This window comes from Macaca nemestrina, chromosome 19 (genome assembly GCF_043159975.1).
Source record: "Macaca nemestrina isolate mMacNem1 chromosome 19, mMacNem.hap1, whole genome shotgun sequence".
NCBI lineage: Eukaryota > Metazoa > Chordata > Mammalia > Primates > Cercopithecidae > Macaca > Macaca nemestrina.
The window spans coordinates 68,274,242-68,287,804 of NC_092143.1; the positions used below are offsets into that span (position 1 = coordinate 68,274,242).

At 46.5% G+C, this 13,563-nt stretch overlaps 1 protein-coding gene across 4 annotated transcripts in view; it reads left to right on the top strand.

The window, feature by feature from the left end:
- Nucleotides 1-661: 661 nt before the first annotated feature.
- The window catches only part of LOC105465042 (ankyrin repeat domain 29), a 65,331-nt gene continuing 52,429 nt past the window's right edge, over nucleotides 662-13,563 (top strand). For 2 of the 4 annotated variants that reach the window (XM_011713239.2, XM_011713264.2), the window contains exon 1: nucleotides 662-864. In XM_011713239.2, the coding sequence (XP_011711541.2) occupies nucleotides 844-864 (21 nt within the window). In that variant the 5' untranslated portion in view covers nucleotides 662-843. The remainder of the gene's footprint in view (nucleotides 865-13,563) is intronic. The other 2 variants (XM_011713254.2, XM_011713248.2) reach the window with 2 other exon arrangements.

Below are 13,563 nucleotides of genomic sequence, written 5' to 3' on the forward strand. Positions count from 1 at the left end.
TCCCTGAAACCCATCCTGGGCAGGCAGCAGGAGTAAACACACATACTGCAATATTCCAGGGCTGCAGCATCAGACCCATAGGAGGAGGTAACTGCTGGATTAACAATGAGGAGAAGGAGGAGGGGTATGAGTCTATTCCAAAATTGGCCTTTCTTCTTCGAAAAGGAAAAGACCACTTATTGTTTGTGGATTCAAAAGGTTTGTTTCCTAGATATTTTCCCCAGGAGAAAAAAAGTTTCTCAGGAAACCGAGAAAGAAATTATAATGAAAATAGCTATTGTATGAATTTTTTCCTTAAGCTTCATTTTTACATCATTATAATATTTGTGCTGTGATGAAGGTTGGGAGTCCTCTGGGGCAGACCAGTCTATTTGGGAGGGTATATATGGAGTTTGTGCGTGAGTACATGCGGGTGAGTGGGCGTGAGGGTGGAAAATGTGTGTGGAACCTGTGTGTGTGTGGAATGTGGAGCATATGCACAATGTGTGTGGAGTTTGGAGTGTGTGTGTGGATGAGAGTGTTGGAGTGTGGACGTGTGTGGAGAGTGCACAGTGCGTGCGAAGTTTGGGGTGTTTGTGCACGCGCGTGTGTGGCAGGTCCTGGAGCGCGTCCACGCGGCACCCCATGGGCAGTGTGCGCGCGCGAGAGCGGAGCGCGCCCCCGCGCCGCCCCTCTGGCCGGGCCCTGTGTGCGGCGGCTGCTGCCGGGCCGGGCGGCGGGAGCGCGCGGCGTCGGAGGCCGCCCCTCTGCGGAACGCCGAGCGCCGCGGGAGAGTGACGGGCCGGGGAGGACCAGGCGTCCCGGGCCCGAAGCGCGCGGGCTCCGGCTGGGGCGGCCGCGGACATGTGCAGGATGTCCTTCAAGGTGAGCGCCGCGGGCTCCGGGGCCGGGGGTGGGGCCGGGCTCTGGCGGCTGGGCCTGCGGGTTCGGGTGGGGTGGGGTGGGGTGGGGTGGGCGCCGCCCGCTGCCCGCCGCCTCCTCCTTCCTCTCTCCTCCCGCCCGGGGCGAGGCCCGGGAGGAAGCGGCGGGGCTGGGTGCGTCCTGTGGGTTTGCGGTTTGCCTGCCTGCCCTGTCTGAGAGGCTTCGCACTCATGGCTGTGGATCGACTGAGTCTGCCCAGCGACGGGGCGGCGGGGACTGTCGCCAGGTAACAGGTCGGGGGAGGTGAAGAAGCTGGGGTCAGCGCTGTCCTGCAGCAGAAGGAGTCCCCGAACCTGACCCTCTGCGTCTTCATGCAGGAGTACCAGCTGCGTCCACGGCTGCTTCCTCCCCGGAGGGGTAGCCAGCACCCGGGGAGGCTTCAGGGTCCAAAGGTGTCTTGTCTCAAAAGAGTTGATTAAAGCCATTCCATCTAATCCCCACATTTTAGGATGAAAGAGGTTCATTTAACTCGACTGAAAGGTTTTAATAAAAATAGTAGTTAAAATGTATTAAACAGTTCAAATGTGCCTGACTCTGAACCAAGGACATGATGTGTATGGTCTCAATCCTGGGGGAAACCTATGGGAGGTGCTTTTCGGGGCTTTTTTTTTTTTTTTTTTTTTTTTTGTTAATGAGAAAACTAAGATATAGAGAAATTAGCTCACCCACGGTTTTGCAGCCAATAAGTTATGGTGTTAAGACTGAAACCCAAGTGTGTCTGGCTCTGAAGCCACTGTAATCCCCTTGCCGACAACAGCTCATGTAAGCAGGGAAGTGACAACAGTTCATGTAAGCAGGGAGATGTGCATGTTACAAAGATCTCTGGCTAGGTTTGGAGAAGAGGGTCGGAGCTGGGAGATGTTGTCATGTTTTTAAGAAATGGTGCTGGACCAGTGCATAGATGGTGAGAATGGAACGCAGTAGACGAATGTGAATGACTTTAAAAGATTTGTTTGTTTGTTTGTTTTCCTGAGACGGAGTTTTGCTCGTGTTGCCCAGGCTGAGTGCAATGGTGTGATCTCGGCTCATTACAACCTCCGCCTCCAGGTTCAAGCGATTTCTCCTTCCTCACCCTCCAGAGTAGCTGGGATTACAGGCGTGTGCCACCATGTCCAGCTAATTTTTTGTATTTTTAGTAGAGACTGGGTTCCACCATGTTGGCCAGGCTGGTCTTGCACTCCTGACCTCAGGTGTTCCACCCGCCTTGGCCTCCCAAAGTGCTGGGGTTAAAGGCATGAGCCACTACGCCCCGCCTACTTTAAAAGTTTTAAATCGACGTAATTCAGTAGGGAAGGCAAGAGAGAGAAAGATAAAACGTTTGGTTTGGGATAAAGTTTGAAGATGGATGGGAATCCAAGCAGCGATGATGATTAGACAGATACACACTCCTCGATCCCAGGAGGCAAGTCTGGGCAGCAGCTAGAGATGAGATTTAGGAGTCAGCAGTATTAAGTAGGCACCCATGGGAATGAACATGATTGCCCAGTGGAACTGTATAAAGGTGGAGAACAAGAGGACTGAGGACAAAATCTTGAAGAAGATTTGAGAAAGAGCAGCCAGAGACAAATGAGAAAACTCAGAAGCATGCGCTGTCACTTACACCAAGGATCTCTAATCTTACAACGAAGATGAAGAGGGCCTTGATGTTTATTAATGCCATGGGGAAATCACACAAAGAATTGAAAAGTCCATTGGATTTAGTAACAGAATAGGCCCTGGTGACCTTGCCGAGAGCACTTTCAGTGATGTTAGGATCAGGAGCCAGATTGCAATAGCTTGAAAGAGAGTGGGTAGAATCCACAAGTGTGGAGAACTCTTTCAAGAAATTCTGCAAGAAACAGAGATTTTTCTTTTTCTTTTTCTTTTTTCTTTTTTTGAGACAAAGTGTTGCCCTTGTCACCCAGGCTGGAGTGCAGTGGCACAATCTCGGCTCACTGCAACCTCCGCCTCTCGGGTTCAAGCAATTCTCCTGCCTCAGCCTCCTGAGTAGCTGGGATTACAGGTGCCTGCCACCACGCCCAGCTAATCTTTTGTATTTTTAGTAGAAACGGGGTTTCGCCATGTTGGCCAGCCTGGTCTCGAACTCCTGACCTCATGTAATCTGCCCACCTCGGCCTCCCAAAGTGCTGGGACTAGAGGCATGAGCCACTGCACCTGACCCAGAGATTCTTTTTAAAAGGCAGTGGCTGCAGCAAGGATCTGGAATTGACCAACGGTTTGTTTGCTTTAAAATGGTAGAGACTTGAGCATCTTTAAATGACGACAGGCACTTCAACAATAAAAAGACAAATAAAGCCTAATTTTAAAGTGGGCATGTGAATAGACATTTCTCCCAAGAAGCTTACAAATGGCCAGTAAGCATCTGAAAAGATGCTTAACATTATTAGCCATGGTCTTGGAAATACAAATACAAAACTGTAATGAGATACCACTTCATACCCACTAGGTTGGCTTTAATCAGCAAGACAATGATGAATGTTGGCAAGGATGTGGAGAAATTGAATCTGCGTGCATTGCTGGTAGGAATATAAAATAATGCAGTCTTTTATTTTTATTTTTTATTTATTTTATTTATTTATTTATTTATTTTTTGAGACGGAGTCTTGCTCTGTCGCCCAGGCTGGAGTGCAGTGGCTGGATCTTGGCTCACTGCAAGCTCCGCCTCCTGGGTTTACGCCATTCTCCTGCCTCAGCCTCCCGAGTAGCTGGGACTACAGGCACCCGCCACCTCACCTAGCTAGTTTTTTTGTATTTTTTTAGTAGAGACGGGGTTTCACTGTGTTAGCCAGGATGGTCTCCATCTCCTGACCTAGTGATCTGCCCATCTCGGCCTCCCAAAGTGCTGAGATTACAGGCTTGAGCCACTGCGCCCGGCCTAGTTATTTTTTTAAGACATAGTCTCACTCTGTCAGCCAGGCTGGAGTGCAATGGCACGATCTCAGCTCACTGCAACCTCTGCCTCCCGGGCTCAAGCAATTCTCCTGCCTCAGCCTCCCAAGTAGCTGGGATTACAGGCCTGTGCAACCACACCCGGCTAATTTTTGCATTTTTAGTAGAGATGGGGTTTCACCATGTTGGCTAGGCTAGTCTCGAACTCCTGACCTCAGGTAATCCGCCTGCCTCGGCCTCCCAAAGTGCTGGGATTATAGGCGTGAGCCACCACGCCCGGCCGATGCAGTCATTTTTAAAACCATGCTTGTCTTTCTTCAAAAAAATTTTTTTGTTTTTTGTTTTTTGTCTTTTTTTGAGATGAAGTCTCGCTCTGTCGTCAGGCTGGAGTACAGTGGCACGATCTCAGCTCACCGCAACCTCCGCCTCCTGGGTTCAAGCGATTCTCCTTCCTCAGCCTCCTGAGTTGCTGAGACTACAGGTGCATGCCACCATGCCCAGCTAATTTTTGTATTTTTAGTAGAGACCAGGTTTCACCATGTTGGCCAAGATGGTCTCCATCTCTTGACCTTGTGATTCGCCTGCCTCAGCCTCCCAAAGTGCTGGGATTATAGGCGTGAGCTACCACACCCAGCCTCAAGAAGTTAAACATAGAGTTACCACATGACCCAGCAATTTCACTACTAGGAATATACCCAAGAGAAATGAAAACATGTTCACACAAAAACTTGAACATAAAGATTCATAGCAATAGTGTTCATAATAGTCAGAAGGTAGAAACAACCCAAATGTCCATAAACTGATGATAAAAACAAAATGTTGGCCAGGCACAGTGGCTCATCCCTGTAATCCCAGCACTTTGGGAGGCTGTGGCGGATCACCTGAAGTCAGGAGTTTAAGACCAGCCTGGCCAACATGGTGAAACCCTGTCTCTACTAAAAATAAAAAAATCAGCTGGACGTCATTGCGGGTGCCTGTAATCCCAGTTACTGGGGAGGCTGAGGCAGGAGAATCACTTGAACCCTAGAGACAGAGGCTGCAGTGAGCCAAGGTCGTACCACTGCACTCCAGCCTGGGTGACAGAGTGAGACTCTGTCTCAAAACAAACAAACAAAAAAAAGTGTTATGTATTATAAATACCATAGATTGGGAGGCTTAAACAACAGACATTTATTTCTCACAGTTCTAGAGCTAGGAAGTCTTGAGATCAAGGTGGCTGATGAGGGCTCTTTTCCTGACTTACAGGTGGCCACTTGTGCCCCGTTTCCTCACATGACCAAGAGGGAAAGCTCTGGTGTGTCTAACTCTTTCAAGGGCATTAATTCCATCCTGGGGGCTATACCTTCACAACCTCTTTTACACTTAATTAACTCCCGAAGACGACTCCTCCTAAAATCATCACACTGGGCATTAGGACTTGAACACATGAATTTTGGGGGGATGCAAACATTCGATCCTCAGCCCCTGTCCCTGGCATGTCTGTCTGTGTGTAAAATGTATTCATTCCATCCCAACAGTCCCCAGAGTCTTAGCTTGTTCCAGCATCAACTCTAAAATCCACAGTCTCATCTAAATATCTAAATCAGATACTGGGTAAGACTCAAGGTATGATTCATCCCGAGTGAAATTCTTCTCTAGCTGTGAGCCTGTGAAATCAGACAAGTTTTTTTTTGTGTTTTTGCTTTTGTTTTGAGACAGGGTCTCACTCTGTCGCCTGCCCAGGCTGGTACAATCATGACTCACTGCAGCCTTGACCTCTGGGGCTCAAGGGATCCTCCTGCGTCAGTCTGCCAAGTAGCTGGGACTACAGGCTTGCACCACCATGCTTGGCTAATATTTTTTATGTTTTGTAGAGATGAGGGTCTCCCTGTGTTGCCCAGGCTGATCTCAGACTGCTGGACTCAAGCAATCCTGCTTTGGCCTCCCAAAGTGTTGGGATTACAGGCGTGAGCCACCACGCCTACCTCAAACAAGTTTTGTGGTTCTAAAATACGACAGTGGGACAGGCATAGGATACATGTTTCCACCCCAAAAGGGAGAAGAAATTGGAAGAAAGGAATGACAGGTCACAAGCAAGTCCAATACCTAGCAAAGCAAATATTATTAGAACTTGAAGTTTGAGAACAATCCTCTTTGGTTCAGTGCTTTGCCTTCTGAACTCACTGAGTGGTGGGTCCTGCTTTCTGGTCTAACTGGGGCAGGGGATTGGGCTCACAAGACATTGGTGGTTAGGGCTTCAACATATGAATTTGGGGAGGAACACAAGCATTTAGTCCATAACATGGTAATCTGTACAATGGACTATCATTCAGCCATAAAAAGGAATGAAGCACTAATACATGCTACAACATAGATGAAACTTGGAAACATATTCAGTGAAGGAAGCCAGACACACAATGCCATATATTGGATGATTCCATTTATATAAAATGTCCAAAATCAGCAAATCCATAGAGACAGAAAGTAGACTAGTGGTTGCCAGGGGCTGGGGAAGAGAAGGGGATGGGAAGTGATTGTTGATGGGTAGATAATCTGGAATAGATAGTAGTGATGGTTGCGCAACCTTATTATGATTGCACCAAAACCCACTGGATTGTATACTTTGAAAGGATGAATTTTATCTATGTAGATTATATCTCAAGGTATTTTTCAATCATAATAGGGAATGTGGAGAAGGCGTGGGGACGATTTTGCTGAGTGAATTTCTCAGGGAGTTGAGGGCAGTGAGCCTGAGCTGGGTTCCATTTGCTGTGGAATTAACTAGAATGGCAGAAGGAAACCTCTCCCACTGGGGTAAAGGGAAAGGAGGTGAAGTTGAGGGTTGATGTTTTGTAAAGTGAAGCCCAGGATGAAGTCAGGATTTGGGGTAGGTAGAAAGGCAGCTGCCAAACCAGGTGCCAACACTTTCCGTGAATAAGGAAGAACGATCAGGAGGTGACAACTGCTAGGTGAGGTGAGGTAGAGGATGGGAAGATGGGATGACCTGAGTCTTGAAGGAGCAGAGATTTATACCCCTGAATGGAGGGGCAGTGGCCTGGAAGCCAGGTGGGCCTGTTCACTGCAGTGCTGAGGTTGAGGCAGGGAGAGAGGGAGTGCTGTGCCCTAGGCTAAGGATGAAGAGGAGTTGATGACTATGAAATGGACTTCCAGAAGGCACAGAGGGAAGGTCTGTCCAGAGCAGAGTCCCAGGCCAGTCTAAGATTTGCATTAGCAACATTCTTTCATCCACCGCCCATCCTGTCAAACATATTAAAATGCACCCACAGCCACAATAATAAAAGAGACTTTTTATTGTAAAATTTTTAGAAGGATTTTGTGATACTACTTTTTAAGTGATTTGGCTGTAAGTTACTCATTTAGTTGACCTTTTGTCCATTTTTCTGCAGTTGTCATAGTTGGTTGGTAACTCTCATGCAGTGAGCAAATCAGACCTACAAATGATTTTCATGTGGTATCAGTATTTTATGAATACCAAATTTAGCAGTTAATGAAGTTGACAGGGTGTTATGTTTTGTAGCTATTTAATTGAATATGTATTAACTTTGATTTGGGAACCACAGATTAACTTTTTCATTTTCATAGGCTCCTGAAAGACTCATAGGCCCTAGGCTCTGGGTCTCCAAAGCCTACGTGTAAAAAGGCCCCGCTTTGTTAGACGAGTCTGTGGAAGAATAAACAGAGCGTTATAAGTCACAATTTAGGCTCTGCTTGATGATTCAGAATCAATGTATGTAGGGCTGCTTGCATCTGAACCACATGACCCCTTTGCATCTACTTTTCATGGCGCTTCCATCATGCTGTTATCAGTGACTTCTCACTGGTACCACTTTGCCTCCAGCAAATTTCCTTTAACAACTGGCAACGCCTAATCTCTTCTGCTTGAGAACACGGACACATGTTGGTTAGAAGTATCTTTTAAAGTAAAAGGAGGCCGGGCACGGTGGCTCACGCCTGTAATCCCAGCACTTTGGGAGGCCGAGACGGGCGGATCACAAGGTCAGGAGATCGAGACCATCCTGGCTAACACGGTGAAACCCCGTCTCTACTAAAAATACAAAAAACTAGCCGGGCGAGGTGGCGGGCGCCTGTAGTCCCAGCTACTCAGGAGGCTGAGGCAGGAGAATGGCGTAAACCCAGGAGGCGGAGCTTGTAGTGAGCCGAGTTCGCGCCACTGCACTCCAGCCTGGGCGACAGAGCAAAGACTCCGTCTCAAAAAAATAAATAAATAAATAAATAAATAAAGTAAAAGGAAACTCAGAGAATTATTTTTTAAAAGGAGGCCAGGCATGGTGGCTCACACCTGTAATCCCAGCACTTTGGGAGGCCGAGGCAGGTGGCGGGTGAATCACCTGAGGTCAGGAGTCTGAGACCAGCCTGGCCAATATGGCCAATACAGTGAAACTCTGTCTCTACTAAAAAGTACAAAAATTAGCCAGGCATGGTGGCATGTGCCTGTAATTCCAGCTACTCAGGAGGCTGAGGCAGGAGAATCACTTGAACCTGGGAGGCAGAGCTTGCAGTGAGTCGAGACCGCGCCACTGCACTCCAGCCTGGGCGACAGAGCGAGACTGTCTCAAAAAAAAAAAAAAAAATTCATATTTCCTTTAGGGTCTGCTATCTGTCATATGATGCTATACCCCAGCCAGGTTGGAGTTGGGTATCTTATTCTACAAAGAGTCTGTTTTGTGAATCTTATGAACTATATTTTAATGGTAATGCTGGTTAATTGTTGCGCCTAAGTTCCAAAGGGAGGAGAGTGTAATGAGGTATATCAGACCTCCCTTCCTGTCATGGCCTGAACTTTTCAGGTTTTCTTTGGAATCCCCTGGGCCAAGAGGGGGGTCCACTCAGTCAGTTGGGGGGCTTAAAATTTTATTTTTGATTTACAGGCTTAATGTTTATTAAGCATTCTGAAAATTGTAAATACTTAGCACAAAGTGGGACAGTGGATTAGAATAGCCAGTAATGTCTCAAAAACATCTTTCTGCATATAGCTTTGCAATCCCTCACTACATCTTTATTTTATGTCACCTCTAATATCATAGAAATTCATTATTGAATAGAGCTAATATTATCTTGATTGAATTAATAAGTGTATGATTGAAGTCCACATTACTCTAAACCTTTTAAAACTAATAGTTTAAATCTCTACCCCCCTTAGCTTTTAATTAGAATTCCAGTTCTGTACAATTAAATTTTCCTCTGTGTTTCCTCTCCCCTTCCTTCCTGTACAATTTCTGGAAGTGTACAGATGAGCAGTGTATTAGCCAAAATTCTGACAGTAAATGGAAGGGGGCAGGTAGCGAGAGAAGAAAATATGACAAATGTGGAATATGACAAATGTGGAAGCTTACACTCAATTTTCTACAAGGTGTAAAATGTAAGATCTCAGACTCTGGACCCAAATAGACTATCAGACTTTTTCTTTTTTCTTTCTTTTTTTTTTTTTTTTTTTAGAGAGGGTCTTGCTCTGTCACCCAGGTTGGAGTGCAGTGGTGCCATCTTGGCTCACTGCAACCTCCACCTCCCAGGTTCAAGCAATTCCTTGTATAATCCCCAGTAGCTGGGATTGCGCATGTGCCCCGTCACACCCAGCTAATTTTTGTGTTTTTAGTAGAGACAGGGTTTCGCGTTGTCAGCCAGACTGGTCTCAAACTCCTGAGCTCAAGTGATCCGCCTGCCTCGGCCTCCCAAAGTGCTTGGGATTATAGGCGTGAGCCACCGTGTCCAGTCCAGACTTGCATTTATTTATTTATTTATTTATTTATTTATTTATTGGTGGGTGGGGGACAGAGTCTCTTTCTGTCACCAGACTGGAGTGCAGTGGCATGATCTTGGCTCACTACAACCTCCGCCTCCTGGATTCAAGCAATTCTCCTGCCTCAGCCTCCTGAGTAGCTGGGACTTCAGGTGCGCGCCACGATGCCAAGCCAATTTTTGTATTTTTAGTAGAGACGGAGTTTCACCATGTTGGCCGGGATGGTCTCGATCTCTTGATCTCAAGATCCGCCCGCCTGGGCCTCCCAAAGTGCTGAAATTACAGGCATGAGACACTGCACCCAGCCCAAACTTGGATTTAAATCTCAGCTCTGTTATTTGGATGAGCCAAGATCCCTACTGCGTGACCTTGACTAACTCATTCCTATGCTCAATTTCTTCATCTTAAAAATGAGAATAATAGGCCAGGCATGGTGGCTCATGCCTGTAATCCCAGCACTTTGAGAGACTGAGGCAGGTGGATTACTTGAGGCCAGGAGTATGAGATCAGTCTGGCCAACCTGGCGAAGTGCTAGCTCTACCAAAAGTACAAAAATTAGCCAGGCATGGTTAGTGTCAGGCATGGTTGCAGTGAGCCAAGATTGCACCACTGCACTCCAACCTGGGCAACAAATTGAGACTCCATCTAAAAGAGGGGAGGGGAAGGGAGAGGAGGGGAGGGAAGGGGAGGAGGGAAGGGGCCTTCCTTTAAAAAGTAAAAAATAAAAGAAAACATGGGACTAGGCTGGGTGCAGTGGCTCATGCCTGTAATCCTAGCACTTTGCAGGGCCAAGGCGGGCGGATCACTTGAGCTCAGGAGTGCGAGACCAGCCTGGCCAATATGGTGAAACCCATCTCTACCAATAATACAAAAATTAGCCAGGCATGGTAGCAGGTGCCTGTAATCCCAGCTACTTGGGAGGCTGAGACAGAAGAATCGCTTGAACCTGGGAGGAGGAGGTTCCAGTGAGCCGAGATCGTGCCACTCCACTCCAGCCTGGGTGACAGAATGAGACTCCGTCTTAAAAAAAAAAGAAAAAATGGGAATAATTATATTAGTTATACATTACTTAACAACAAGGACACATTCTGAGAAATGCACGTTAGGTTATTCCTTCATTGTGCAGACATCAGAGAGTGCACTTACTACAGACGTAGAGCGTGTAGCTGACTGCACACCTAGGCTCTATGGTGTAGCCTATTGCTCCTAGGTGACAAAACTGTACAGCATGCTCCTGAATGGAATACTGTAGGCAGTTGTTACACAGTGGTGAGCATTTGCATATCTAAACACATGTAAACGAAGAAAAGGTACAGTAAAAATATGGTATTATAGCCGGGCGCGGTGGCTCAACCTGTAATCCCAGCACTTTGGGAGGCCGAGACAGGCAGATCACGAGGTCAGGAGATCGAGACCATCCTGGCTAATACGGTGAAACCCCGTCTCTACTAAAAAATACCAAAAAAAAAAAAACTAGCCGGGCGAGGTGGCGGGCGCCTGTAGTCCCAGCTACTCGGGAGGCTGAGGCAAGAGAATGGCATAAACCCGGGAGGCGGAGCTTGCAGTGAGCTGAGATCCAGCCACTGCACTCCAGCCTGGGCAACAGAGCAAGACTCCGTCTCAAAAAAAAAAAAAATGGTATTATGATGTTAGGGGGCCACCATCATATATGCAGCCTATCATTATATATTACATGACTGTACTAGCTCATGGGGCTGCTCCTGGAATTAAATGAGGTAAAGCAGTAAATTGTTTAGCACACTGCCTGATGCAGAGCAAGATCTCAACTTAGTTGTCCTTGCTGTTACTTAGAAAGTTGCAACCAGCAAGCCTGAGAGAAGCTCCTTGGTTTTATTGTAGTGATCAGAAAAATCAAGAAAGAGATGAAATAGTAATAGCATGCTTGGTAAAGAGCTTTACAGCTTCTGTGACGTATTTTCACGTGCACCGTCTCCTTTAAAGGCTGGAGGACTGGCCCCGTCTCTCTCCACACCATTTATGATTATGTGCATATCATACCCAGAGGAGATTTGGAAGTTATCCAGGGAATGTGATGTCTATAGACACCAAACAGAAGGAAGGTTGGGGACTTTCCATCTTAGCTGGAGAGGAGCTTGGGATGGAGGATAGGAAGGAGGTCACCAGGGTCACTGCTGCCTTACTTCTTGCTGTCCACAGAAGAATTTCACAGGAGACAGAACAGTGTGATGGTGAGTTAAAGGGCAGCCTCAAGCAAGAGACTGCCTGTTGCTGAAGCCTGACTTGCCATTTCTCACTTACCTCATCTGTAAAATGGGATCGTCCCAGTGCCCACTTCACTGAGCAAGGATGAGGATGAAATAAGCTAGTGTGTGCAGAAGATATGCCACGTGGTCCAGAGTAAGCACTTTGCACTGAGTGAGCTCAAGATTTCTGACCTCCAGTAAATGTGCCGGTCGTAGGGTGACAGGAGCACCTGCCCATTTCTTTGCTAGACATTGCCACCTAGATGCCCCATACGCACTTGAAACCCAGCTTGTCCAACCCTGAACTCATCATTTTTTTCCAAAGTCTGTCCTTCATACGGTGTTTCCAACCTTCATGAATTGGCACCAAGATCAGCCAGGCACTGGAACCAGAAGTCAGGAGTCAATCCACTCTCCTATTCCCTCCTCTCCTGCACATACAATCACAGACCAAGGCTGTGCAGTTTAGCTCCTTAAAATGTCTCCAGTCTGTCCAGTCTTCCCATTCCCACTGTCGCTGCCTCTTAGTAAATTAAGCCCTTGACGGAAAATGAAATATTTATAGCTTTTCACAAGGCTCAGTTTCTAGAACCTTATAGGAAACCAAGATGTCCAGCCTGGCTGGAGAGGAATCCCCAAGGCCATCCTAAAGGGAGGAGAGGCCCCAGCTAGAGATCTTGTCATGACAGTAGTCACTTGCTGTTTGCAGATGGGCTTTTGAAGGTATTTGGGGTTAAAGTGAAATGACAGAGTCCCTGCAAATGAATTACAGTTTATCATTCTTGTGTGTTTACCTTTCAGGAAAAGCTAGCAGAGCTGTTCCCTGGTGCATATTACATTGTCTGCCTGATTCACCCTCCCAGACTTCATTTTGGCCTTGTGCAATCTCTTTGTTAAAAGACTTTGTTTCATGATTCATTATACAGGTCAAACCTCCCTTGCCATTGCTTTGCCTAGTTACTGACAGCTGAAACAAATTAGACCTAGCCTGGTTCCTAAGCTGCAGTGCTGGTGTGAACACCATGGTTGCAGTTTGCCTTGAAAACTCCAGGACAGCAAAATTTACACCTTTAGGAAAGGCGAATTGTTAACCTGAAATTGGAGGTGATTTGTTTTTCCTCCTAAATAAGCCAGGAAACTATTCAAAGTATGTTTGCTATTAGCTTATCACTCCCCACCTTGCCGTTCTCTCATTCAAGTATGCACAAGGGCATACACCTGCGTATGTGCTGAAGGACTTCTGAAATGAAATCCTCACACCCACAAATACTGCTGCCACTCTCCTTTCGTTTTAGAGGGCTTTGTTGAGTAGCTGAAATTGTTGGTATTTTCTTTTGAGCTTAGAGAAGCATTGTATTTAATGCAATATCAACATATTTAAAAGACATACTGTGCAAAAGGCCTTTTGAGTCAGGTAGATGTTTTAAACCCACTCACAAAAAAAGTGCTTTTATTAAACAATGTGAATACTTTTATAAAATTTCCTAAGACCATCAAAATTCTTTATTAGTACCAATACTCTGGATTTAATTTTGCCTATTGATTCTGACTTTGTAAATAAAAGTAAATGGAGGAAAGGAAACTCGCACTTAATCAGCATTTATGGTGTGTTGGGTACAATATCAGGCAAAAATCAGCATCATTTACTACTGTCAACTTCAAGGCAGGTACTGTGATCTCCATCTAAGCAAGAGGAAACCGAGACTCCCAAGGGCCAACTTACTTTTCCAGGGCTGGGGTGAGCTGTCTGGTCCCAAAGCCAGTTCCTCC